The sequence below is a fragment of the Lathamus discolor genome, chromosome 3, assembly GCF_037157495.1.
Source record: "Lathamus discolor isolate bLatDis1 chromosome 3, bLatDis1.hap1, whole genome shotgun sequence".
Taxonomy (NCBI): domain Eukaryota; kingdom Metazoa; phylum Chordata; class Aves; order Psittaciformes; family Psittacidae; genus Lathamus; species Lathamus discolor.
The window spans coordinates 140,209,744-140,237,353 of record NC_088886.1 but is presented as its reverse complement, the minus strand read 5'-3'; the positions used below and the strand labels follow the sequence as shown (position 1 = coordinate 140,237,353).

General features: G+C 40.2%; 1 protein-coding gene across 1 annotated transcript in view; it reads left to right on the top strand.

Moving 5' to 3' along the window:
• LOC136011298 (VPS10 domain-containing receptor SorCS1-like) overlaps nt 1-27,610 on the top strand; it is a 295,003-nt gene that overhangs the window by 66,640 nt on the left and 200,753 nt on the right. Inside the window, exon 2 of the mRNA XM_065672946.1 lies at nt 23,047-23,114. Coding sequence (XP_065529018.1) covers nt 23,047-23,114 — 68 coding nt within the window. The remainder of the gene's footprint in view (nt 1-23,046; nt 23,115-27,610) is intronic.

Here is a 27,610-nt window from a genome sequence, read left to right as displayed (position 1 = left end):
TGGAGTGGGTTTTTATTTTCTAATAACTTCTCCCTGAATTTTGACTCTGATTAGCAGTGTGCCTGCATTTTAATAAATGATCTTAAAGAGTTCCCTTCTGTCTTCCCCCAGCAGTTAATTACACTGTGTAAATATGCACACAGCCCTATTACTGATGTTAATCCCAGTGCTGATAAAGCCGGATAGGAGAGTCTAGAAATGAATTGGAGTAAGGATAAGCACAGGTCTTTCATTAGCCCAACTAAAAGTAATCACAGATCTCTTGCTGATAATATACATCTTCCAGATAGAGGACTAATTACTTCTGGCAGTGCTGTGCTACATCGCAGAGATAACTTTATTGTAATCCTGCAGTGATCTAATGATTGCACATACCAGTAGCTGCTTTTCCCCACTTTCTCTCCTTGATAATGTGACCTTAGAGGTTTTGAACCTTCGTACTACATCTTGTAGTATTGGTTATTCCCTTCTCACCACCCCCAGTTTCTCCTCCATTGTTTGCCATAAAGTTGCATAGAACACAGGGATATTAATTGGTGTGTTACACGTGCCCAGTTTTAGTTGTCTTAAAGGCAAGCAACTGGAGAAGGCCTTGTATGCGCTGCCTGAGAAAAACGACTGGGGACATTAAAAGGTTGCAATGTCCTTCACTTAAAAAAATTGATAGCCAATTAAGTTGTTTTTTCCAAGGTGGATCACCAGACTCAGCCTGAAGTATTCAACATCAGTGTGTTAATTGGCAAAACTGAAGGAGCTTTCAAGCCGAAGCAATTTTTATTACAAAAAACCCTAACATTTCATATATGCCATTTACATGGAATTCCTTTAATCTATCTTTTGAATAGAGATATTTGATATAGTTTCAATAGAAAAAGAGCAAATGGTTCAACTGAAAATTGATCAATGCAATAACTTCTTGTTGCTGTATGTTTGGTTCAAAACACACTGTCACTGAAAAATTAGCCAACTTTTACTGACAGCCCAGTTCAGGGTCCTTCGAATACATCTCTCAGGAAGCGCTAGCTTAGAAATACCAGAGGTATGAGCAAGTGTAGCTATATGGTATTGAGCAATAAGCTTTGTGGATGCACTTGTCCGCTTACCATGGTCGTCGCTTTTCCTTCTTGTGTTAATTCCCATCTCTGTTGGTAAAGCAGTTACACTGCTACTGAGAAACACTGCCATTTTGAGTAACATATTTTTGCTTGCAGATAAAAGCCCTTTCTGTGAGCTTGTGTGAAAGATTTCTCCAAGTACTTGTGTGCGCAGATGAAGAAAGTTGCCAGAATAGGAGGCTGAAGCATACGTGATGAGATGTGGCATGTAAAAATCTCCCTGAGGCCGACAAGGTCCGGAGATGAGTGGTCTGTTCTTATTTACAGCTTAATAAAATGTGTTGAAGTAAATACTGGTTGTGATTTGAGGCCTAGCTTGATGCTGTGTTGGAGAAAAAAAGCCCACATTTATAACAGCTTGACCAAATTTTTTTCTGTGTCCACAATCTCTTTAGCTTTTTTCCTGTGCGACATGGTCTCATGTGCTTGCATTAGACTCTCACGGTTTTATGGACCTGTCTTCCTTTTTTGACTGCAATGAAATACTTTCTTTTTTCCTGAAAGCATAGCAGGGTTTGGTTATATGACTACTCCCTGGTCATAGCATCATGCTGAGTCTCGGCTGTTTGCTTTTAAATAAGATGGTGCCTGGTATTTTATTCTTGTTCCAAATCAAAACAAACAATTTGGAGGGATTTGTGTCTAGACTGCAAACAGTTTACTTCAATTACTGTTTGTTACAGCATTTACAAAACTTGCACACTGGAATGCAATTTAATGAATTATTAAAGACATCAATCTTATGATAAACATGAAGCCAAATATTGAGAACTGAAAGAAAAATCATAGAAGCTGATTTGTATTTTAACCGAAACTAAGGAATTAGTATCAGATTTTGTCTGTGCAGTTAGTTTCTCTAGAGTGGTTGCAAAGACTCAGTCCAGAGGAAATATTTCCAGAGGAGAGATTTTAAACTAACTCATTTGCACAGCACCTTATTCAAATTTCTAGAAATAGTCTATTTCAGTTCTCACAAGAAACTTCAGGACTTTTCTCATAGAGTGCAAACTGTGGTGCTTCCCTTTTGGCAAGGGTGATGGTAATAACATCAGTAGGTAAGGTGTGAGATTGCAAAGAAACAGAAGTGCAGGAAAGAAAAAGCTGGTTACAAAGAGACACCTGTTCCACAGAGCTATGTAACTACTGAAATGTATTTTTCTGGTGCGAGACCTGGGGGTGATTTGGCTCTGTAAGGCAGGGGGTTGGAACATCTGGCCTGAGATTTCTAGTTCATAGTGAAGCTTCTAAGCTGCTTATCATGGGCAAGTCAATTATGCCCAGTAACTAAGGGCAGTTAGATAATGTGCTACCTTGCAGTATGGTGTCTAAAAGAAAACTGGGAGCAGATGTGTGTCTGTCTTGCAAGCAGTAGGTTGTGTAGGCAGCTCTATGATATCCCCTCCTGTGTCTTTTCATGCCCAGCAGCATCCCAATCAGCACCACTTCCACACTCCTTTTACGTGAAATAGCCAAAGTCTATAGGGAACTTTTTACTGCTCAGTGCATGTAAAGCTACAACTCACAATAGAACCCAAGCTAAGCACTGCACATGGTAATAAATTTGGCCATGAAGATGAATTGGACATGTCTATCTATCTCTGAAACTATGAAGTATAAGGCCTCTCTGAGACCTGTAGGCTTGCGTTTAAACCACTACTGCGTTTCAAACTAAGGATTCAGCAGAATCTCTCACATGAGACTCACAGTGCTCTGCTGGCTAATGGAAATAATCTATCCATCTTAATGTGCAAACGGTGAGGCTCAGGTATCCTGTTTGGATAGGTCTACAGAAACTGGGGAGTTGAAGTGCAAGCTTATGGGGCTGATCATTGATTTTGTACAGCTGATTTTTGTTTCCATTATTTAGATTTTAAACTACAGGGCTGCCTAAAATGCCATTCTTGTGTTGTGTTACTCCAATGGCCCTGTGAATGATGATGCAGGTCCGAAGACGGTTTGCTTCCTACAGACAGTTGCATTCTCAAAACTTACTTTTCGAAGAAGAGCGGGCTCTGATATTGCTATACAGATTCTGAGGTGATTTCAGTTTAAAAGAGGGAAAAAAATTACTTTTGATATCTGATTTTAGGACTGTGATAAATCTTCTGCCCATTTTACAGGCAAAAAGCTAATAAATGTCAGTGTTATAGCCAGTGAAAATATCAGGGAATGAAACACAAAGAAACAGTCCACAAATACAGTTTAGTTTTTTGTTTGATGTTGCTGCCCTCTGTTTTCCTTGAACATCAGCACTTAGACACTCATCATCTCACCTCATCTTTTGCATGATGTCTGAAGAGTTCAAAGTCACCTAGGAGATGCGATATGCTGAGTTCTTACTCGCTTTGTGTTTCACATGTACATCTGCATCCTTTTGTTTCCAGATATCTAAAGCTATATCCCTTCAACGAAGGGAGAGAGGAAACACAGACTAATTTGTGTAGTTTTGTTTTTTTCTCTTTCAGAAACAAATTTCTGGGACCTCATTCCTTCATTCCCTTAGAAAGACAGACAACAGCTGCCAATAGAAGGTGACTCATAAGTGCAGATGACAGGCTTGGAGAAGCTAGATTTGGGTAGAAAAAAGACACAATTTTGCACACAGAATGAAGGTTGAACCTGGCTTTTTTTGTTGTTGTTTTTGTTTTTCCTATAGCTTGCTTTATTTCTTCAGTACCACGCATAAAATGAGATGATTTGTCCTGTAAGTGAAAAGCAAAGGAGAATAACATTTCTGATTTAACACATTAGGGCGAGGTGGAAAAAAACAGCCACAGATGTTTTTAGTTGCCTAATTCACTATTGAGAATGAGGGACAGAAAGCCTGCTGAGGGACTGGTATCTGTGGTGGCTGGAATAATCGATGATATCTTGACTGTTTGAAATGTTAAGTATTAGACAGCTCAGGGTAGAACTGGTTGTGAACCCTGTGCTGGAAGGGATTTTGCTATATGTTTTCATGTTTTGTTGGTTTGGGGTTTTATCTCGAGGGGGAGGAGAGAAGGATAGAGCAGTTCTGAAGAAAATGGGTAAGTGGAGAAAGTGGCTGTTTGGAGATTTATATATATATATGTATATTTTTTTAAGTTTTTGTCTATTTTCTTCAGAAATAGTGAATGAGACCATGCTTTTTTAATGTAAAAATAAACAAGTTCAGTTGAGACTGAATGGTGCACTTAAAGGGAATTTAGATTGAACATTTTTATTCTAACCAATCCATCTGCATTTAAAAGCAATTAAGGAGCTGCAGTCATAATAATCTATTTACTTAAGAAAAAAACCCTATAAATTAAATATGGCATTTTGTTTAGTAAATAGAAAGTATTTTGTTTAACTGCAGAGCAGTTGCCCTCAGTCTAGAGACTGCTGATAACAGTATTCATATAACTGAGGGTGTAAGTCTGTGCTAAAAGCCCTTTGCATATGTAGATTTGTTTATGTATTGTACTGGTCAAATACTCTTTAAACATAAATGGCTGTGTTGACAACATGGGGATGTGCAGTGCTGTGATTGAAGTAGCATTGCTGTCCTTGCTGCCCCTTGACCAAGTTTGACCAGCACAATCAATATAGCTGTTAAGTGCTTTCTTGGGGACCTCTGCCCATTCAGGGTCATGTGGCTAGTCAGTGCAGGCAGGCAAGCAGAAAGATAAACATATCTGACATTCTGAATTGAATCTGAAGCTAAGCTGAGAAAATCAGTATTTTTCACTCCTATTTTTTTCCATTAAAATTCAGAAGATATGTCTTGATTTACACCTGTAAAAAACCTGACAAACTGTTTTGAATGGTAAGAATCGATCTTTCTGAAAGCTTTTCTCCTGCCTGTTGCATGTGTTTTGGTTTTGTTCTATTTTTATTTTCCCATGGGGGCCTTCCTTCCTCTTCCTATTCCATATGCCTGTATCTATCTTCTTTTCTACCAAGTAATACAGAAAAGTGTTTTAGAAGGGCAAAGAACAGTGAGTAACACTTTTCTATTTCCTACAAGTGGTGAGACTTATTTAATGTGAGAGACAGACTTGTTTCATGCCATCTTGATCTTCTGCCCCTCACTTCCAAAAAAATCCTAAACCCAAACAACCCCCAAATCTTCCAAATCTTTACTGTGAATTGTTGGTTATATATATGGAAAGAGGAACTATATTAATCAGCTTTGCAAGTCATCCAGAATTGAAACAGTAATTTGCTCCTGTGCAAATGCAAACTGCTTGTAACCATAAAGCTACATCCGCTTGCTAGATATGCTCTGTGTTTTTCGAAGTACTTGTAGGCAGAAATCAGAACTTTTGTCCTCAGGAAGTGAAAAAGAAGAAAGCAAATTTGTTATTCAGGAAAACAGCGGTATCTCTGAAATGAACATGCATCTCCAAAAAAATACATGATCTATTGCCCTTCCTGCTTACCAGTCTTTCAGTATCAGCCACTAAAAGTTTTAAGGCCAGATTAAAAAAATAATGATAATTGGATATGCAGATCACTGCATAAACAACATGCTCATTCCATGCTGTGTCTAATTTGTGCATGGAATCAGTGTAATTGCCAGCACAAGTTGGGTAATTGAGTGTGGAAGTTATGACCATCATTTCCTCATCTGCACCAGCTGAAATGAAAATCAGTCGTGCTTTATTTACATAGTGGCCTTTTCCACAATAGCTTACTCTGTGGTGTAGATGAACTCAGTGGGACTAGTCAGTCTTTGCTGTGGCAGCATGTGGTTTCAGAAGTCCAAGGGCAGTGAGTACAGCTGGTCTGGAAAAGACAACTGAGTATTGAAGAGGTTTTCTCCTAAAACATACATGTTGTTCAACCAGAAGCTGCTGTGTTCTCTCCTGAATTTTTCCACACGTTCTCCCAATTAGGAGATGAAGGCATTTTTTGAGTCTCTTGAACCTGGTGACTGTTCCCCTGTGACTGATGCTGGCATTTTAATAATTCCTGTTGAGTGAGAATGAAGACAAACATCATCTGGGGGCAGCTCTATTACCTGGCAGTACTTACAGGAGCTGCCCCTCTGAGGAGGAGTTCGGCAGGGGGTTGCAGAGGCACTGGGGGTGATTATTGGGGGTTTCCTGGATCCAGCAGTATCAGGATGCTGTTTGTGCCATTCTGTATTTCCGGTGCTGCTGCTGTGGCCAGATGGAATGGTTTGAGCCGTGTGCAGCTAACGGCAAGGGTTGCATTCAATTTGTGCCTTTCTTTATGTTAGGCATAGAATTCCTTGTCACTGTGCTGGTTTGACATGAGCAATTACTTTGCTTTCTGCATGTAGAGGGAGGAAGGAATAAGGAAAACTAGAAGGAAACAAACAACAAAAAACTCTTTGGCTGTGCCTGACTCCAGGGTGTCTGCTTTTTCCTGGTGAGATTGGTATTGGTAAACCAGAGTTATTGCCTGAAGATCTGTTTCTTCACAAGCAAAATGTTCTGGTTCATTTTGTGCTGATATTTTCTTCATCTTTGCAAACTGTGATAGAAATTTATCATGGAGCTAACAATAAATAACATGTTTGTGAAGGAAAATAAAGCCAAAGGACTTAATTTTTTTATTTTTTTTATTTTTTCATTTTATTTTTGGAACAATGTGACATTTTTCAGCCTAGTTTTGTTTTAATAATCTTCTAAAAAGCTTAACATTCTTTTTTCTATTGACTAAGAAACTGATTTAAAAAGAGGAAGAGTAAACCAGGTTTTGTGGCAAGATTTTACTGGTTTAAGGACATGTCAGCCAGTTACAGCTGAGTAGTCTTTAATCTTTAGATGTGTTTGAGCAGTGATAATCCCTTGTAAAATGCAAGGAAGCTCATTACTTAGAGCTGAATTTTATTTGGGGCTGTCACAAGTAAATCTGTGGAGCTGATACCTTTTCACGCTGGCTGTGACTTACCTCAGAAAAAGGGAAAGCTACAGGCTGGTAATGCTTGGTCTTGGTTTTACATCTTCACCATTCAAAAAAATCATGACAGCTTTCAGGTTCATGAGACTTTTCCCAGATGAAAGATACATATGTTTGTATCTGCTTCATGAGATTTTTTTAAGTCATACTTTCTACCTTTCTAACACAAATGGGAAAGCAAGCTTTATTATTTCATAAAATTGCATATAAGCCCCTGTTGTAATATCAGGCAGCTCTTTAGTACCAGAGACTGCAAGACCATGATGAAACTGAGGGAGCTTATTCATGGTGAAGGCAACATACAGCATTGCTTCCCCAGTCACCCTCCACTATCAGGCATGTATTTCCTGTGAGCATGGGGCAAATAAAACCCTTAGGAAGTGGCTTGCATTCGTCTTTCTGGCAAATTTAATTTTAAGAAATTTGGTACTAACGGAATTCTCTTTTTTTTTTTTTTTTTTGTTTCATTTGGGATGGGGGGAGCCTTCAAATGTGTGCACTGAACTTTCTCTGCAGTGGAAAAAGAATAAGGGAAATCCCTTGGGGAGAGCTGAGCTTCCTGTAGCTTATAAATTTTTTTTGGCTCTCCTAGACAGGGCAGTTTGTGCAGTGGAAGAGTTGCAGCCCTTGGGTATGTTATCTCTTTGATTTGGGCTTTTCTAGTTGTAGTGAGGCAAATCTTTCAGTGAAGGAAATTTGAGGTAATAATTCATGATGTTTTGCTGCTTTCCACTGGCTAAAGATCTGTTCCTCAGAGTGCATTACCCCACTTGTAGGAATTTCTCAGAATGTCTTGCCTTCCCTGAATGATATTCCCAACTGGTGGAAATTATTTGTGCTCCACTGGAAACCTATATAGTGGCACCAGTTTGTCTGTTACTTCTTTAATCTCTTTAGGAAATACATGCTGTTAGTAGTGCTTATAGTACAATACTGCACTACTTGATTAACAGCAAGCCAAGGGTAAAGGCTAATAATCTACTTTCCCTACTGAGCTTTATGGATCAGGCTGCTGAGGATAAAGGTGGTAGGTGACATGATGAGAATATTTTTCTTCCATAAGACTTATTTATTCAGTTGCTTGGGTAGCTCTAAGGCACAAATACAGAAATACCGTTCTCCCTGAGAACAGGTGTTGAGCAAGCAGAAGAGATGGAAGAAAGAAATTGTATGTGCTTCCCTGGAGGCACACGTGTCAAATGTAAAACGAGTCAAAGGGAATGGAATATAAAGCTTCATTCCATACCCATGTCTTGATAAATGGCTGACTACAATTGTAAGACAAATTAGTTCGGTAGATGGGTCACTGAACTGGTGACAGGGCTAAAAGTTTCTGTTAGCAGAGAAACCTCCTGAATTATTTCTATAATGAGTGAATCTATGCTATTTCTGTAGTGTTTTGGGGGATAACGGCTTGCAGATGAGAGAGGTACAGAAGCAATATCCAGCTTTGGGGCTAAATTCAGATCTCTAAAGCCCCTTCTTAGTTGAGGCCAAAGACAGATTGGTTTGCTATAGGTTGAAGTTTAATAAGGCTGAGTGGAAAGATCAGTGGGCTAGAATTTGGGAATGCAGTGCTCAAAAATCAGAAATGCAAGTGGGAGGAAGATGCTTATTTGGCTGTTATTTGCCTTCAGAAATAAAGTTTCTTGTGTAAGGAAAGGTCTATGAGAGGATAGAGAAATAATTTTCAAGCTGTTAAGTGCTTCTAAAATGAAATATCTAAACTAGTGCTTTAGTGCTGCCAGAGTATCTGTCACTTACCAGAGCTTCAAGTGTCTGGATCCCTTGTCAGGCCTTGAATCTTGCCCATTGAGCTTGGGAATCAGTACTTCTATATTTGTAGAAAGGAACTCGTATGATGTTAATCTGCTGTGGAAGGACACACAGAAGTCCTGAAACTCCAAAGTTTTCAGTCTAAAACTTTTGTACTACACAGACTGAACTATTCAGAAGAGCTTCAAAATAGGTTTCTTCCAGCTTTCACTGTTGCATTGATACAGCTGATGAAACAATACAGTTCTCTGCAGTGTGTTAAGAGAAATGGGCCATTTTTTGATGTTACACCTTCCAGGCAGGCTGCTTAATTTTGTTGATAAGCATTAACAACATTTTGTTTAACTTACAGGAATTTTGAAAATTACATTTGATACACTTCTTTCCATTTTAACAACCCCATTAGGGCATGTGGCAAAACCAACAGGGGGACCAGGATGTATGGGCTAGTTCCAGGATCTAGGTGATATCCCGTAAGGAAATTTTCCTTGCACCTGTGTGTTGGTGTGTTTTTGTCTAATGTATGTTTGCCCCAAAACATAGCTGAAGGAGTTGAAGGGAGTGATGAAGAGACAAAGGGCCTTATACTTTTTTAGAGATAAAAGTACTCTCACTAGTGGAATTATTTCTTGTTGTTTCTTAACATCATGTCTGGAAGTCCAAAAGGGCATCTGATTCCACAGGATGATTTTAATCATCACTGTTCCACCTGAAAGATAGCACTTATCAGATGTCATAAAAAAAGGTCAGGGATTTGGGTGCTACAGTTCTGGTAATGGGCTTTCACCCAGTAGTCTTTTATTCCTGTTTTGCCCTCTGCTGAGAGAGGAAGTCAGGAATTTACTTAGCTTTTTCATTCCAAAAAGACTGCATGAAATCCCCAAATTTAAATGGCTTATATATAGTAAAATGAGGCTACCTCCCTCTACATTCCACATGACAGTGAATGAAGATGAGGAGGAGGAGAAAGGAAGATAAAGGTCACCAGTCACTTGTCACTACTGTGCCTCTCCTATGCTTTCTGTTAAAGCCTTGAGGATAGAGGCAGGAGGCAGCTTAGGTTTGTTATCCTTCAGCTAATAGGATCTTAGTCACACATCTGAGTGGATTAATAAGAGTTTTGAGCATTGGTTTGTAATATGCTTTGACTTCCCCTCCTTTTGAGTTAGCTTCCTGATGAAATGCATGCCGACGGGGAGATGCGAGGTGCAATTTAACATCCTGCCCCTTAGTTTTAAGAGATGAATCCTCTAAAGGAGACAGGCACGTGCCTTTCTTTTTATTTTATAACTAGGAGGCAGTTATAATCTAGTGAGTTCTCTTCTTGACAGATAGGAGGAACCCCAGGTCAGAATGTCTTGTGATTGTCTTGTCTTCCTTTAATACCCTCATCCTTCCTTGTTCTGCTCAAGGGGTGCAGTTCCCATCCCTCACTGCTTGGTGGAAAGCCTCCATCTGCTCCATTAGTTCTGTTCTCTCCCCCCTTTTCCCTCCAGCATGGTTAAAAAATATAGTAGGAGAAATAAGAGACTGGAATTTGCAGCATGGGAAAGGTGTAGAGGGTAATGAGGACCTGTTTAAAAAATAAAAACCTTGGGGTTTATCTTATTTTTTATTAACTTGAGGGGACTGTCATTTCGGCCACAGTGCTGCTTGAAAGTTTCTCAGGCCTAGTATCTTCCCTAAAGGTATTTAGCATTAATATGTCTTGACTTATATAGTAGTTATAAATAGTATAGCCCATTAAAAGATGGAATCATTCATTCCTGTTGGACTCCTTCCCAAAGGCTGTGAGCGGAATGTGCTTTGAACCCTGTGGAGGTAAATATCAGATACACTCTTTGTATATGGAGGTTGTAGCTTAACACAAGCTGCCTTTGCACTTCAGTCAGTGGTTAGTCTGCAGCTGGTGCAGATAACTGCTCATGTGCAGCTGATTTGATCTTTTGACTGGAGACTCAGTAGCAGGCTTTCTGTTCTGCATGACTCTGTCTTTCTGACAGTCCTGTCACTCTTCAGCTTTTTCTATGTGTGTGTGTCTGTGCTCTAAATAAGGTCAGGAAAATGAGAATAATCTAATCATTTTGGCTGGAGGATGTTTGCCCTCATCAGGTAGCTATCTATCTCCCCATCACAATGTTAGTTTCAGGTTTCTCAGGTGATGGAGCATGAATCCTATCTTTTGACCACAGACAGTTGCTTTATTTTGACATAATAGACACGATTTAAATCTTTCTATTGGGATATGACCATGCAGCTCCATTTTAAGGTTGGTATGATCTGCTGCTTGAGGGAGCTTGCATCAGTGCTGCAGCAGATGTTCTCAGTTTCTTAAAGTATTGTTTTAACAGTGCCAGTTTCATGGGGATCCTAGATGGAAATGCAGCAAGAAGCCCCACTCGGTGGTTGTAGCTCTCCGAGGTGCAAACTTTATATGTTGTTATTATAGCAGTGCTTGTGCTTGTTACTAGTGTTGTCCTGGCCGGCTGTTGAAGTTAATGATGCCAGCGGGATCTGGTTCATCTTTAGCTGGTGGCTGTAAATGGGATGGGGAGGTAGGGAGGAAGAGGAAAAGAACCAACCTGTACATCATGTTTTAATGACAGGGCTTTTTTGTGTGTGTGTGTTTTTATTTATAACCAATTTTTATTTTTTATTCTTTCCCCACCCCCAAAATAACTGGGATGAATCTTACTTTGAATATATCTTACTTCCCTTAACAAGTTGTTTTTGACTAAGTCCTGCCTGCTTTGCTAAAATACAACAGTTTTTATTCTGACAGTATCAACCTGTTCTACAGAATATAGAGCCCCAGTGAGAATAGACCTTTAACAGGAATTTATATCCCAAGTCTGAAATGTGCACTTTGTCTGTTATGATCCCTGGGTGCCTGTTAAGGGATTACTTACATCTTAACATCCTAAGTTTCTTTCCATAAACAAATGAAACCTTTGAATCTGAGTTTCAACGAATATGCACAGATGAAATGTGGTTTAACGGCTCTTTGGGGAGAAAGAGTTAAGGTGGGAAAGTGAAGGATTGATGACCTATTAACTGTTTCAATTTCCCATCTTGAATTATTGACAACATGTGACATTACAACCTTACAAATTACTGTCAATAAATAGCTCGGAAAATATGACCTTTGCATTACAATTGGTCTCAATATGCCTTCCAGCTTATTACAAACAGCTGCTCCTGGCATATTTTGTTGCAGCTGGAGCGGGTCAAGGAATGCAAGGAGCTAAAGAACTTTCCATGTGTAATGAGGCAAATCTTTGGGTGACGGTTGAAATGCGTCTTTTTTGAGACTGGGCTCACTCCTCTGGAGTTTTGGAGTCATCTAATTTTCAGTGATAAAGACATCTAATTAATTAAGGTTAGTTGTCCTTATGTTCTGCCCTTTCTCTTTCTAGATCAAGTGATGATTCTGTTTGTAGATTCTAGAAAGTGCTATGTTACTCCCACTTCCTTGACTGTGGTGACCAGTGAGCGCAAGCTGAATGGATGTTTTGTCTCATTTGTTCATGTCAAAGCAAGTGCATTAAATTCTTGCTTTGTTTTGTTATTCATGTGATTAACACACAAACTAAAGTAAGTGTTGTGCTGAATTTGGCCCTGAGATTTCTGCTGATATGGGAGAAGCTGCGAACACAAGGGCTTGATTTTGCATCTTTTCTTCTTAGCACTATTGAGGAGTAACAAGACACCAAATTAGTGTTGGCAGCCAGAAAGCTCATAAGGCACTTTCTGAATCATAGGCCTGAGCCAAATTAATTTCTAATTTAACTCCATTAACAAAGGGTCACTGTAAGATGAGACCTACCATGTTTGTTTATGGAGTGATGCATTTTATTGTCATTTGCTAGTGTAAGATGCATAGGGAGTGCTAGAAGAGTGTTTTCAGGGAGAAAACTAGATGTCCTGAACACATCTAACAGAAGACTGCTGAATACAAATGACTTTTTGCACCAAGTTTGGGTATTTTTTCTCAGTTTCTGGGAAACATACCTTGTGTCTGTTAGTATGGTGTTGTTCATCACTGACTGAAAATCATTCAAAAAAGTGTGTTCCCATCTGTGATGATGCGAAAAGACGGAAGGATTAGAGAAAGGAGAATAGAAAGCTTGAATTTGACTCATACCTTGTTAGACAGGGTGGAACTTCTGATTTAAAGTTAGAGCAGGTTATAATCTTATGAAGTCTATCTCTCCATGCACTCAAGGACAGGGAAGAATGATTTCAAGAGTTTCATCAGAGTAAGTATTCCCTTCCTGCCTTCTGTAAAAAACTCTTTTAAACTTCGCATGCTTGGCATGTGTAATAAAACCAACCTACAGCACAGAGCTGTTATTAGGAGTGATCAGTTAATGTTTTCAGGCACTTTGGGGACCTAAAGATGAAAGGCACTTATGGTCATAAGTTTCACTACTACTTCTGCCCCCCGATGAAATTTTTAAAGACTCAGTTTCTTCTCTAGGGTGAGAGGGAAGTAGTTTATTATTCAAGGACGTCATCCTTAACTCTCATGTAGTTTTCTTGTGGCCATGCAGCACCCCTCACTAATTCTGTCAAGTGGTTATCTTTTGCTTGTGACAGAATGCTAAACAGTGATTTATTGCTTGAATACACATTGCATTCATGAAAGTCATTTGTTTAAATAGTAAAGTGCTTTATTCATTGCATGCTAATTTTTCACTTTTATATTCTGTAGTGAGCTCCAGAATAACTAATCTGGGTATTATTGTATACACCACGTGAAGCCCAGTTTTCCTGTTGTGTGTATCCCCGCATACCCAGGCCTCCCCTAGGACATGGTTCCTTTCCCGAGCCTTTCAACTTTGTTGCCCTTTATGATATTTTTCCTCTTCATTCTTTCTTCACACAGAGCTGTGTGAATTATGTTCAAGTAGAAGCTTGGATTGCTGGTTTGGGAAATACTGTGTGTGTTTGGAGTTTATGGGTATTTCTAAATCCTTCAGAAACTTCGGGGTCTTAACCAGGGAGGCACTACCATAAATATAGCTTGCAAAGCAGAATCCTAATGGCTGAGTGGCATGTTTCCATGAAGTCTCTTCTTGCACGCTCCCTCTTTTTCTGCAAGTGCTGTATGCTGCTTTTAGCTGCCACTGCATGTAAGACCAGGTGTCTGAGACTCAGCAGCAGCTAGTTTTTACTTGCAGATATGCTTCAGAAATGGCTTCTCAGCACTTAAAATCTTTGTCCCTTGGCAAAGCCTAGAGCCGTCAGAATGTCTCTGAGTGTTTCAATAGCAAGCCCAAGAGCTGGCCAGACACAAAACAGCTTAGTGCTTTTCTGCGGTCAACCCTTTCACCCTTTCTTGGGTGTCCACTCTAAATCACTGGCAGTAACTGCACGTTTAAGCAAGAACTACTGATTGACAGCGAATATAATAGAGTGTAAGAGAAGAAATTTCCTTCCAAGTAGTTTAGGGCTTCACCCTTCTCTGGTCTTAATTCTGAAATAAACCCCCAAAGGCCTATGCGGGTATTCAGTGAAATGAATAAACAGAAGACGTGCACCGAGCTCTCATGCTAATGGCTTTTAAGCATCAATGCAATTATAGTGTGTAATCGATTCCCTCTATACTAACTTTTGTCTTCTGAAAAGAAACCTTGTCTCTCTCTTAACTGTTTACCTTTGTATTAAAACTTTTAAAGATAACAGGTGATCCCCCCCCCCCCCCTTGTTATTCTCTTCCTTTACCTTTTTCCTGCCTATTTCTGCCACTGGAAGAAAATCTGTCATTACATTTACTTTGCAACCTGACTATCTCTGCTTTCTGTTTTTAATTCATTAATCACATGTAGAGCTGCTCAGAAATATTTCTGTGAAAGGGGAATTTGTGAAAGTGGGTTTCAATGTTGGAAAAAGGGCTTGAAAGCAGGGAACTGGTCCTTTTCTGAGCCAGGAAAAGCTGTCACTCAGTGTCTTGACCTTTGGGCTTTAGCTATTACAGAAACACAATTTCCTTCTCTGTGCATTGGTGGTGGTAGTATTTTAAATTCTTCTTAGACTGAGTAAATTTGTTTCATTCTGTTGACAAGCATGAAGGTTGGGGCTATCTTTAAAAGATTTGAGGGAGAGAGATGCCTCATTTTGCCTCTCTTCATTGTAATTCATCCTGTTGTCTCCTCTAAATGTTGTCACCATGCCAGGAACCCCTGTAAGCTGAGTATAAAAGAAACTGCCATACATATTGCTCTACTGATTGAATTATACAAGAGTAAGAAAGGAAATACTAGTATCCATGTTTGGCGAGCATTGACTTGCCTACCAGTGTTTTTTATAGATATCAAAAATATGTATAACTATAAACAGATTTAGACAAACTCATGAGGGCTGAAGCTACCTGTAGTTGCTATAAGAACAAAAGAATTGTCATACTTGGCTATATTCCCTCTCTAACAGAGGCTAAAATTGCATGCCTGGGAAAGCTTGCACAAACATTGTGCTAGATATATTTTTATTTAGTTGACCTTAGTGCACATCTCTTCCCTGAACTCCTATCTCCCCTTGAACTGATGTTTTCAGTATCCAGAAAATGCGGTGGAAAGGAATTTTCTTACTCATGTAGATGTGGTATTTTGAACCTACCAGTTTTGTTTGCTGTGCTGGGCCTTGTGTATTCAAAATCAGTAAATAATCAATTTGGGACACTTGGGACTTTTCAGATTTCTTTCATATCTCAGTTGTTGTTCTTTTTTGAATTGAAAGTTGGAGTAATTTCTCACTTAAAAAAAAAAAAAAAAGGCCATTCCACATCTTTTATCATCCTTGCTTGCTTTCTCTGATCTTTTTATTAATAGGCACGATAGTAGCAATAGTTTCTGAATTAGGAAGTGTATAATCTGCTTATTGCTGAAAATCAATAAGGGAAAGAATTACCCTCTACATAGACAATTTTTGATGCTTTCTCCTTAAACATCTGCTATTGCCTCCTGTCACAGATGGGATACTGGGCAATATCAGACCTCTTTTATGTCCACTGAAGGATGCAGAAAAATGAAGGAATTTTTAGTTTACGCATTCTTCATCATAGACTGTAGGGAGATGGGATGTCGGTAATCTAGCTGTGTAACCATGTGGCTGTCCTTCTCTGTCATCACACTTTTCTCCTTTTTCTTTGCTTGCTGATGTGTTTATATAAGGAAGCAGTTGATCTGCAGTCCAGCCAGAAAGCAAATCATAGTCTTCATGCATCTATAGTTCTTGGTACTTGCATAGTTGTTAGAGACCCTGATACTTGCTAACTGGTATAAAATTGCTAAATAATAATAATACAAAGAACAAGGTTTGTACAAGTAATTTGCCCCAAACAATGAGTTCTCTCAAGTTTGTCTTTTTCTATTCATGAGCAGCCTGTAAAACTCTGTCATGAATTATTCAGACTTATTTTTTAATTTATTTGAAAACATTTCTGCAGAGAGATGCCTCACCAAACAGCTCACTGAGAATATTCCTGAGTTCTGGTTGTGTTACCCTTTGTTTGTTTTGGTTTTTTTTTCCCCAGAGCTAAAGTTCTGTGCTGTATTGGGAAGGTATAGATGAAGAAGGAAACAGATAGGTATTGCCCAGTTATTTGTAGTGGCTGATTGAATGGTGCATACTCTCAAACACTGCAGTCTAGCCCGAGAAACATGGTTTATTAACACATAATGCATAAGAAAGTCCTTTGGCTTCCTGCTCAATTATAGGAGACCAACAGGCTTGTGAAAACTTAATTTAGTGCCTCTTTGTTATTGACTTATGCTCCTGCTAAGTAGGTGATGGAAAGGATCTCTAGAGTTTAATAAGGGATTCATGGATCACTGCACATTGAGGTGTACTTAAACTGTCCCGATTGTGGCTGAATATTTGTTTCTCTCTTCCCAATTAGAAGGCAATGTGACAGTTTTATCAGGAGAGTCTTGTAAAGGATGGCTACAGCATTACCATTTTTTACAAGGCTATATTTATTACAATAACTTATTAACAAAATATTGTTATATTGAAGACTGCTTGTGTTCTATGTCTCTGTGAGACAGTCCCTATGCCTAAACATTTGCAGATCATAACAATGGAGCAAGCAAACTGCACATGCAGTGTGTTGAGTCCCAGAAGCTCTGGATGTATTTGTGTTGCATGCTCCTTGCATGGGTGGAGAGTGAAGACTACTTGTCTCCCACCAGAGAGGGAAGACTGTTGTGACACCTCTTTCTCAAATTGTGGCACATCCTGAAGATCAGGTCATAGTGTTGAGTGTGTAGCTGGCACATATGAAACGAGAGGCTTTCTATCAATTCAGCACTAATGTTGGAGTTCATTGTCGTGGTTTAAGCCCTGTCGGCAAGTCAGCCACACAGTTTCTACTCCCCACCCGCTCTTTCCTTCCCCGCCCCCTCCCCCATCCGCTCCCAGAGGGATGGGGAGGAAAATCAAAAGAATGTAACTCCCACGGGTAAGAACAGTCCAGTAACTAAGGTATAACACAAATCACTGCTGCTACCACCAATAATAATAATGATAAGGGAAATAACAAGGGAGGAGAATACGATACCACCCGCCGAAATGAGCCTGACTGAGCAGAATGTGCCCTTCCGGGTAACTCCCAGTTACATCCCGGGCATGACATGCTGTGGTATGGAATACCTCCCTGGCCAGCCTGGGTCAGGTGTCCCATCTCCGCCTCCCCTAGACCTCCCCTCCTCCCTGGCGGAGCATGAGACCCACAAAGTCCCCTGTCAGACTAAACATTGGTGTTATCAGTTCTGTTCCCAGGCCGAAAGTAAAAAACACAGCGCTGCACCAGCCACCAAGAAGGAGAAAAAATGACTGCTACTGCTGAACCCAGGACGTTCATAAAGACCCTAAGTTATCCTATGCTGGAAATTGATATGCTCTTAAGGCTTGAGACATAATAGTCCATGGTGCTGTGTAAGAAGTCAGGACAGAATGGCATCCTGAAAGCTTTCACTGGGCTGCAGGGTGGTAGGGCAGGGGTGACAGCACATAAATCATACCTTTTTTCTTTTCCCCTGAGATTTTGGTGGTCAGAGAGATGTCTGATCACTGCACTAACAGTCTACAGAAGAAACCGATTCTCAGACTGATTCACAAAGCTGCTCTAAGTGGTTTGCAGTCAGGTATTAGAAATATTTTATCTATTTATTATTTCAAATGGTTTTGACGAACTGTTGAGCAAAGAGCAGTCTGTATACAAGTAATGTGAGCAGATTTTGTGCAAGCCACTAAAGGAATCCTGTAGGACCAATCTTCCTGGCAGAGTTTTAGGTCAGTGTAGAGCTAACATTGTGAAAATCAGAGCCCTAGGAGTTGTAGGCAACACCTTTAAAAATTTGTGTTCTTCTTTTTGAGAAATAGAACAGGCGAGACAATGTTTTTCATTCATTACTGTGCTGCTTCACAGCCCCTATTCTGACATTTAGAACAACATAATATGCATGTCTCTGTTCATTAAGTTCCTTCGTACTACGCAGTGACAGCCACAGAGAGGAAAAAAATAAGGAAAAGAAACAATCTTAAACATGAACTAACCTTTGCAGGCTAAATAACAAAGAAATGAGAACAGCAAAGAAGAAATATGTTTTCTGAAAAAGTAAATATAACCAAAATCATTGACTTGCATAGGTTATTCAAATATCATTACAAAGGGGAAAAGAGAATACTGAACTCTGGGGCAGAAATAACTAATTTTCTGCCCCGTGACTTGTTTGTTTTGCACATACGTGTTTGAGGAGATCTGTTGCTAGTGTTTGAAACAGTGAATGACACAAGGAGGCTGTTAAAACTAGACAGGCTTGAAGATGTTTGTGAGCTGATACATGTCCGCAAAAATGAGAGAGCTTCCTATAGAAAAGCCCTTTTGTGTTTTGGAAATAGGGTATCTGCACCAAATGGAGATATCTAAGCTATTACCCAACAAACTTGTGCATAATTATGCTGCAGCATGGTGTCAAATATTAGCATGGAAGTGTTGAATGCTAAGATTTTATCCTAAATTTACTAAGTAGAAAGGTTATAGCAGTATTATTTATGGCTCTAGATGTAGCTAGTCTGCAACTAACATATAGATTTGTATTGGTCCAGGGATGCCTCTGCAGAAGGATTGTTAGAGCTACATCAAAAAGTGTGATGGAATGCAGCTGGGTTCTTTCCCCCCGTAAATTCCAAGACGTCTACAGCACTTTAAGATTGTGTGGGTTTTAATGAAATTTCTGAGGGAATTAAAAGGAACAAGAAAGACATTTCAGCTCTCTGGAAGTGAAATATTTTGATTTCCCTTATTGGCACTTTCAATTTTTTGTCTTTTCATGTTCTTTTGGGGATATCAATTATATTTTCTTTTTTTCCCCTTAAGTAAGGATGTTAGAATTCTCAATGGATTTCTCTTTCATGGAAGTTTTGAGATTTGTTATTTTCCTCAGTTGGAAAAAAAAAGAAAAAATCTGAGTAATTTGTGAAAAATTACTCTGTTTGACATCAGTAGTTGCACACTGCGAATTTTAGTAGTCCGTAAAGTTAACCTGATTCTAATTTTTGGGTTTTACATATGGGGAAAGTGTTTCCTGGTTTTTGTATGGTATTCCATGACATTACATCAGCCAGTGGCAAAGAATGGGAGAAAAAAGCCCCACTGTTTTTCCTATTTACTCTTCCAAATTTCTATGCCTGCTATCTTCAGGTCTGCCTCTAAACCTACCAGATGTCAAAATATTCATTAAGGGAAACATTAATTAGTTATTGACATCTCTGGTTCCTCTGGTAAGCAGAGAAGAGGGCCAAGAGAAGACAAGACTTGGAGAAAAATGTAAGTAACTGTCCAGTTGCTTTGTAGATCTAAAGGAGGCTCAAAGCCAAGGGTATGTGCAACTTCCATGTGATGTCTCCAAGCAGGCCTCCATGCAGGCTGGCACTGAACCTTATCGAATTCACTGCTACCTTTGATTGGGAGAGTTGTTATTCAGAAGGGTTTTATGTGCACACCCTTTCCTTTTCCTTTTTCTCCCCATGTAATCTTTATTTATTTAAGTAAGGGATTTACAGACCCATTCGGGGGTGCTGTGAGGGATGTCAGTGACACAGTTCAGTATCTGGAGCAGACAGCTGCCCTGCTGTCACTGATAAGCATTCCTGGGAGGGTGGAGATGGAAATTTAGCACTTCTAAAGCCCTAATTGGCACAAGCCTTCGCGAAGCATATGTGCCCGCTGCAGCTCTGCCATCTGATGTCTCAGCAGGTGGCTGGAGCTTTGCACATTGTCCGCCTCTTCAAAGAGGGACCCTCCAGGCTAGAAAGAAGCATCTCCGGGACAGCCGTGGGATTGTGCGTTTTGGGGAGCGCAGAGGATATCTATGTCAGAGAGATGGAACACCTCTTCTATGAGGAACTGTTGAGAGAGTTGGGATTTTTCAACCTGGAGAGGAGAAGACTCCAGGGAGACCTTTAATTCGTAAAAGGGACCTATAAGAAAGACGAGGAAAGATTTTTTAGCAGGGCCTGTTGCAATAGGTTGTAGGATAATGGTTTTAAACTAAAAGAGGGGAGATTCAGGCTGGATGTGAGGAAAAAATTCTTTACAATGGAGGTGGTAAGATACTAGAATAGGTTGGATGTGGTTCGGGGCAACCTGATCTAGATGATGTCCTTGCTCATTGCAGGGGTTTGGACTAGATGACCTTTAAAGGTCCTTTCCAACCCAAACTATTCTATGATTCTATGGCAGGGTGCCCTGGGGAGCAGCAGAGGAGGGCTCATGGTTGCTGTGTGAGCCCACCCTCACTGTAGCAGAGGACGCATGTTGTCCTCTGGGTCTGGCAAGCAGGGGCTATTTCACGGGGACATAACACTTGGAGGACTGGGGTCACTGCATTGCCCTAGTTGCCACAGGGTGGGTGTTCCTGGGGGCCATGGTGGGTCCAGTGCACCTGGAAGTGGCTTGCCACTGGGGGGCTGTGTGGCATGACTGGCAGGGGCAAATGTAAGTGGGCCACTGAGGAAATCAGGACCTGGGAATGCACTGGGGCATCATGGAGGAGGTGAGGGCTGGTGGAAGAGCTGTGGAGCAGGCTTCTGGTCACTGCTCAGGCAGCCTCAGGGCTGCCGCCTGCACTGCCGTGGCCAGGCCCCCCATGCACCTCAGGGTGAGGAGTAGCAGGGTTAAGCCTTGCAGCCAGGGCTTGTCCCATGTCCAGCCAGGGAGCGGGGCAGGCTGCAGGCAACTGTGGGCTTTGGGCACATCCATGGGGATGTTCTTCCATAGTCTTAATTTCTTTGTGGGGTCATTTGTGCAGTGTCCCTGAGAAGCAAAGTCAGGGTGTCTGCTCCCTGCCTGGTCTTCTGCCTGATGGGGTTTGCATTTTAACAGCCTGAGTTTGCAGCCAGTTATTTGTGGATAGCAGGATGAGTCTTATTTTAGATATAAAGATTAAAACAGGAGCAGATAATAAAAAAGGCTGCTTTTCTTCTGGTGATGGTTGGCCCTGGTAAAGCACTCTTTTCTGTGGTGCATTTCCCATCTCCCCTATCAGCTGCATGTAACTTGTGTTCATGCAGATGGGAAATGCTTTGGGCAGCCTCTCCCCATGCTGTGAGTGATTTAACACAGTTGTGCTGCTGAAACAGATGTCTGTCAGATGTGTGCGCTCTGTCCCCTATACCTTCCTCTAATGCAGTAGCTACATGTTCGCTTATGTTCTCAGCTCCCACATTGCCAAGCTTTTTCTGCTCTGTCTCACATGCTGAGCATAATTTGAAAGACACAGCTCCTGGTGTGACTGGCTCAGGGCTATTGGTGTGTAAAAGGTAGGATAGCTTTTGGCTTTGGAAATGGCAGTTGTGAGTTCTGTTCCTATACCCCAGTGCAAGCAGCTACGTGGCTATTCCTCTGCCATCCTGGTGCCAGCTTGCACAGGGACTGAATTTTCTCCAGTCCTTTGCTTCTCTGCCAAATTGGTTGTAGTTGGCAATGTTGTCAAGGCAGCAGGGGGATGTGTATCTGTGAGCCTTATTTCTTAGGAACCCAGGCTGAAAATAATAAGAGATATATAGATCATGGGTTTTGTCAGGTGAGAAGAGGTGCGCTTCTAATTTACTGGTTTTAATGGGATAGAGAGGAGGATAAGATGTACAGTGATCAGGCAGGGAGAAATGCAAAATAAATTAGTAGCAGTAGTAATGGTCTAGTAGTTTTTCCCAAATGTCGGAAGCCTATCATCTTGAATGTCAGGAATTATTTTTTAAGACATTAACAAAAGAGCAGGTTGAAATGTTTTGCTGGAAATTCTTTTTGCTAAAATTGCTTTCCTCCCTCTGGTAAGATAATTTTATTCCAGAAGTGTCTGTTTTGGCAGGAGGGAAAAGCTGTTTCTCAAAAGAGCTAATAAAACTCCTAAATGTGGAAACACTTTTCATGCTGACTAAATATAAAACTTTTCACTGAAGCCGTAGAAACATTGGTGGTTAGAGATATTTGGAGGTCCCCAGTTCAACCCCTTACTGAAAGCAGGGTTATCATCAACTATAGACTAGGTCTCTATATTATAATATTAGGTCTATATGTATTATATAATATATTATAATAATTAAGTCTATATATTATTATATGTATTACTATATATAGTATGTATTAATATATGTAATATATATCAGGTCTACTTTCAAGGATGGTGGCTTTACAATGTTCTGGGTAGCCTTATCCCAGCGTTGAACTGTTTTCCTTACAGAGATTTTTTTTCCTGATATCCAGTCTGAGTCTTCTAGGCAAAAACTAGTGATTGTTTGCTTGTGTTATATCATCTGCTACAACCAAAAAGAGTTTGACTGGAGACACGACGTGTGGGTTATCTGCACACCAGAGCTGTGAAAAAGATCAGCAGTTTCAGTACTTGTGAAACAGAGCAGAAAGTAATCACTATTTCTACTGCATACAGCAGATCTCATCTTGTATCCTGGAACATTGTCTAGCATGTCAGCTCCTTTCCACTGCACTCTGCCTCCTGGGGTTAAGGGAAGAACCTGTTGGCGATATCATGCAGAGGAGCTGAGCAAGAAAAGGTCTGATTGGCTCAACTACATCTTTGCAAATACTTCCCATGTCAGTTTAGGCAAATGCTTTTAACAATTCATTCAATTATGTTAAGCACCCATTAAAGGAATCGTAAACTCTCCCTGGGGTCATTTCAGTTCTATGAGATTGTAATTGTTTGAGACTAACCATGATTTCTTCTTTTGCCTTCAGGTGATTTTAATTCTGACAAAGCTGTATGACTACAACCTGGGAAGCATCACAGAGAGCTCTCTTTGGAGGTATGAAGATAAATTGAGTTAATAATTACCACCTTACTTAAATAGGAAGAGCCTGATACCGTTCTTTTATTGAATTTAATTGGATTTTTAATAATGTGCTAGAAGGTTTGTAGCTAAATCCTCTCTCTCTTACTTCTTTCATACTCAAGGACAAAGAGGCTGAAGTTTGTCTTATTTCAGCTAGATAAAGTATATCATGAATGGGCCATCATTTGATTTCCCCTTTTCCATCTTATTCAAAATCAAATCAACCAATAGGTTTATCTTTATGAGAACTCAATGGCTTTAAGTAATTTTTTATAATGAGTCTTATGGCTGTCGACTGTCCAGATGATCCTTATGAAAACTCCGGGCTACTAAGACTAGGGGAATACTTGTGAGTATTCAATGTCTATCTATTCGGAATTGATAGTACTAGTACCGGATAATTCATTTACATTTGTGTGATGTTGACTACTAAACTGATTTATACAGAACGCCATGATACTTTGATTTCAAAACATATAATGCACTCTGTGAACCAAAGGAAAGAGCTGGGCTATGGTCAATTCCTTCAGGCTTTTATTTGGATTCAGTGAGAACAGATGGGGCCTGTTTTCATCTTTCTGATACATGGATCTAACGGGTGTTTACTTCACATGTCCCTAGTGGTACTTTCATCAACTGCAAGGGATGAAAAAGGTTTTCTAGTGGTTCCATCTGTGAAACTTTGGAGGGAAATAGTAGTTTTGTATGGAGGTGGACAGGCTGCTGTCTTGATACAAGAAAACTGTGGGTGTTTGAAACTAAAACTTCTTGTTAGTTAGCAAACTTCTTGTTAGGATGAACTTGCTTTGGTAAGTTTGTTTAGGAAAGTTTTTTTTGTTTCCAGGGAAGAATTTTGGGTCAGAAGTAAAACAAATAACATTTCTGTTCATGGAACTGGTCAGGGGTTTAAGAGAATGACAGAGGAGGGATTTGACATGAAGTATATTCTAATCTTGAGCTAGTGTTGTACCCACTGGCCTGAAGAAATATAAAAACCCAAACAAACAAAAAAGACCAAACCAAGAAAAGAAAAATAAATGTGCGCCACCCTCCCACCTGCCCCCAACAGCAGCTGGAAAACTCAAAAGTGTTAGTATTTTGTGTGGTTGGATAAATGGTTTCTTATCCTCCTATAGGGGGAAAACCATATCTTTCCATTTCATATACATTGCTGCTATGGCTAGACATCAAAAATGGTCCTAAATAAAAAAAATATTAATAGTCCTGCCATGAAAAATTATAGGTTTTTCTACTGCCTTTGTTTTTATTATGGTGCATACACCATAATAAAGGGGTTTTCAGGACTGTGGCTTTGGCAATATTTTTCTGAAGGGGGTTCATAAATATAAAATACACTTGGGTTTTTTTTTTCTTTTTTTTTTTTTCCCCTTGCTTTTATTGCCCTCAGTCATTTCACCCTGTGTCGTGGTTTAAACCCTGCCACACAGCTCGTTCACTCACTCCCCCCTTTCTTTCCCTCCCTCTGCTCCCGGAGGGATAGAGAGGAGAATTGAAAAGAATGCAACTCCCATGGGTTGAGATAAGAACAGTTTAATATCTAAGGTATAACACAAACCACTACTGCTACCACCAATAATAATAAAGGAAATAACAAGAGGAAAGAATACAACAGCCGATCGATAACTTGCCCCACCCCACCCAACCGAGCACTGAGCGATACCTCATCCAACCCTGCAGTCCCCTATCCCTTCCGGGTAACTCTCCGTTACATCCTGAGCATGACATGCTGTGGTATGGAATACCTCTTTGGCTAGCTTGGGTCAGGTGTCCTGTCTCTGCTTCCTCCCAGCTTCCCCTCCTCCCTGGCAGAGCATGAGGCTCAGAAAGTCCTTGGTCAGACTAAAACATTTGTGTTATCAGCTCTGTTCCCTGGCTGAAAGTCAAAACACAGCACTGCACCAGCTACTAAGAAGGACAAAAATGACTGCTACTGCTGAACCCAGCACACCCTGTGAAATATTTACCCCTGTTTCGTCAGCCACTGAGGAAGAAGTGGCATTTCAGCATGTGGAAACACCTCCTTACCCATTGCTGACAGTGCTGAAGTACTATCTTACTCATGTGATGTGTTGAGATATTTGTTTAGGACGGAAAACAGAACAGACAGATCAGAGTGGAAAACATGCTTCTTGTGAGGTATATGAATAAAAGCGCAAAATTGTGCTGATAACTTGATGTTGTTGTCTTGTTTCAGAGCTAGTTTCTGTGAAGCATGACACAATGTCATAAATTTTACCCAAATTAAAAGAGAAGGGGCTAGGGATGTCACTGGAGGATGTACCAGAAGCTGGGGCCTTGGCAACATAGCAGTCCTAGAGCTAGTGGGTGTAATGCACTGTTCTGGACTTTATGCAGTCCTAATGTCAGAATGTGATTAATAACATAGGAATAGCCTGATTGTTTTGTCTAGCCCAGTATCCTATTACCAAAAAGCAGTTCAAGAAAGAATATATGAACACTATTATGTCTGACGCTTCCTCCTAGTATTCTCCTAGCATTCATTCTCATGGTCAAAGTTGAGGGTCCTTCCTCAAACCTTCAGTTTAAGGTCTCTCAGGGTCTGAATAATCTTTTAGTTTTAGTACACAGCAGGGGATTAATACCCCATGAGCCAATATCTCTTGGAGTGTGTCGAAATCTTTAGTACCTGTGACATCTTAGAGCAAGGATTTCTGTAGATTATTTGAGAAACCACTTTTCGTACTTTGACCCTATCACCTTTACTCACTTGGCATACATCACATCAGGACCTGGTTATGGTTGCATGGCCAACTATCCAGAATCCCTGAGCAAATGGGACTGGGAAATGTTGAAGGAGAACCAGGATAGCTAAAATCAACTCATTTGTCTTTGCCATGCTCCATTATTCTTGATGGGCTCTTCAGTGCTCATGACTGGTCTGAAAGCTGCTAGTGCCCTTCATTGTCATTCCTTGATCCTGTTGCCTTACGTAAGCCTTAAGTGACTGTGCTCTGTCCCGAGTCTGGCTCTGCTATAAGATCTCCACTCACCACAGAGGCATGCCTTCAGGTCACTGATAAATATCCCTATGAAGATCCTGGGACAGCTTCTCTGTTCTTAGTGTGATGGAAAGAAATGAGAAGACGGGCATATCTTGTCATTCAATGCACCTGACAGCGAGGTTATTAGCTGTTGCTCCTCCTGGCTGCTTAAGTGACATGTTAATTTAAATCTCCCTGCTTGTTTGAAAAGGATAGAAAAAAAAAATAGAATTGAGAGAAAGGGAGAAACATATCTTGCACTTTAATTTATTTCATACCTCTAGGTTTGATTCTGGGGAATGGAAGAAAGTGTGATGTCATGCTCTGAACTTTATTTCTTATGACAAGAGGCTTGTTTCTGAAGGATAGAGGAGAAAGACAGGTTGTACTGCAGATTCCCACAACTGAAATACCTGCCTTGAATATATGAAAAAGAAATACCACTTTTGCCTCCTGTGCCAAGTACATATTCAAAAGGTTGATAAATTATGAGGGGTTCTTTAGAAGCATGTCACAGGCTTGAGTCATTTATGCTATAGCTGGTTCTAAGTACATCTGTCATTTGAAGGTGTAGTTGGGTGATTTAAGCAGTCTTGGGCTGCTGGGACTATAACCATCTATATCACAGCTATGCCATCACCTACAAGATATGAGTCTGTCTTCTTTATAAACACACTGCTACCTACTCAGATGGCATTTCTTTGTAATTTTTCAGCCAGTTTAACTACAACTGGCTTCAGCACTAGTGGATGGAGATCTCCCTTCTAGAACTACCAATGGATTAAGAGACCATTGGCAACAGACATGAAGGGATGAACTACAGTAAAGAGAAAAGAGACAGGGAGAATCTATACAACCTTCTACAGTGCTAAGGCTCTGTGCTCACCGAGCTTTGGATGGCAAGTGAGCTGCTGCTTCTGTGCAAGGTAAATGAGGTTTTGCATCAGGCTGGGCCTGTCTTTAATTATGCTGTTATCCTCCCAGCAGACTATTTCCACAGTTTTAGTTGAGGGCTTTTTATTAAATTTTTGTTATTTTTTTTTTTGTGTAGAAGAGAAAGAAAATGTAGGAGAAAAGATTATCTGTCACTGAGCAATTAACTGAGTGTACTGGATTTATTACTCTTCCTCTCCTAGGTATCTCTCAGATCACAAAGAGGATTAAGCTGTAAGAGTTAGATGGTTTTTACCACTAGAGTAAGATAAGCTTACATTCCTGATAAATACAAATGTCAGAATAGTGACTATGGTATCCAGGAACTGCAGACAGCTGTGGGGGGAGGACTAATCTTTCTTTCTGTTTGTGTAAATATGATGCTCTGGAAAGATGTGCATGCAGAACACTTTCCCTTAGGACCTTGAGAAGCTGACAAGTAATGAGTGCTGCCATTCACCTCTGCTTTCTTATAACTCTCTATTTGGTCAGGAATGAGTAATTTCATGGATC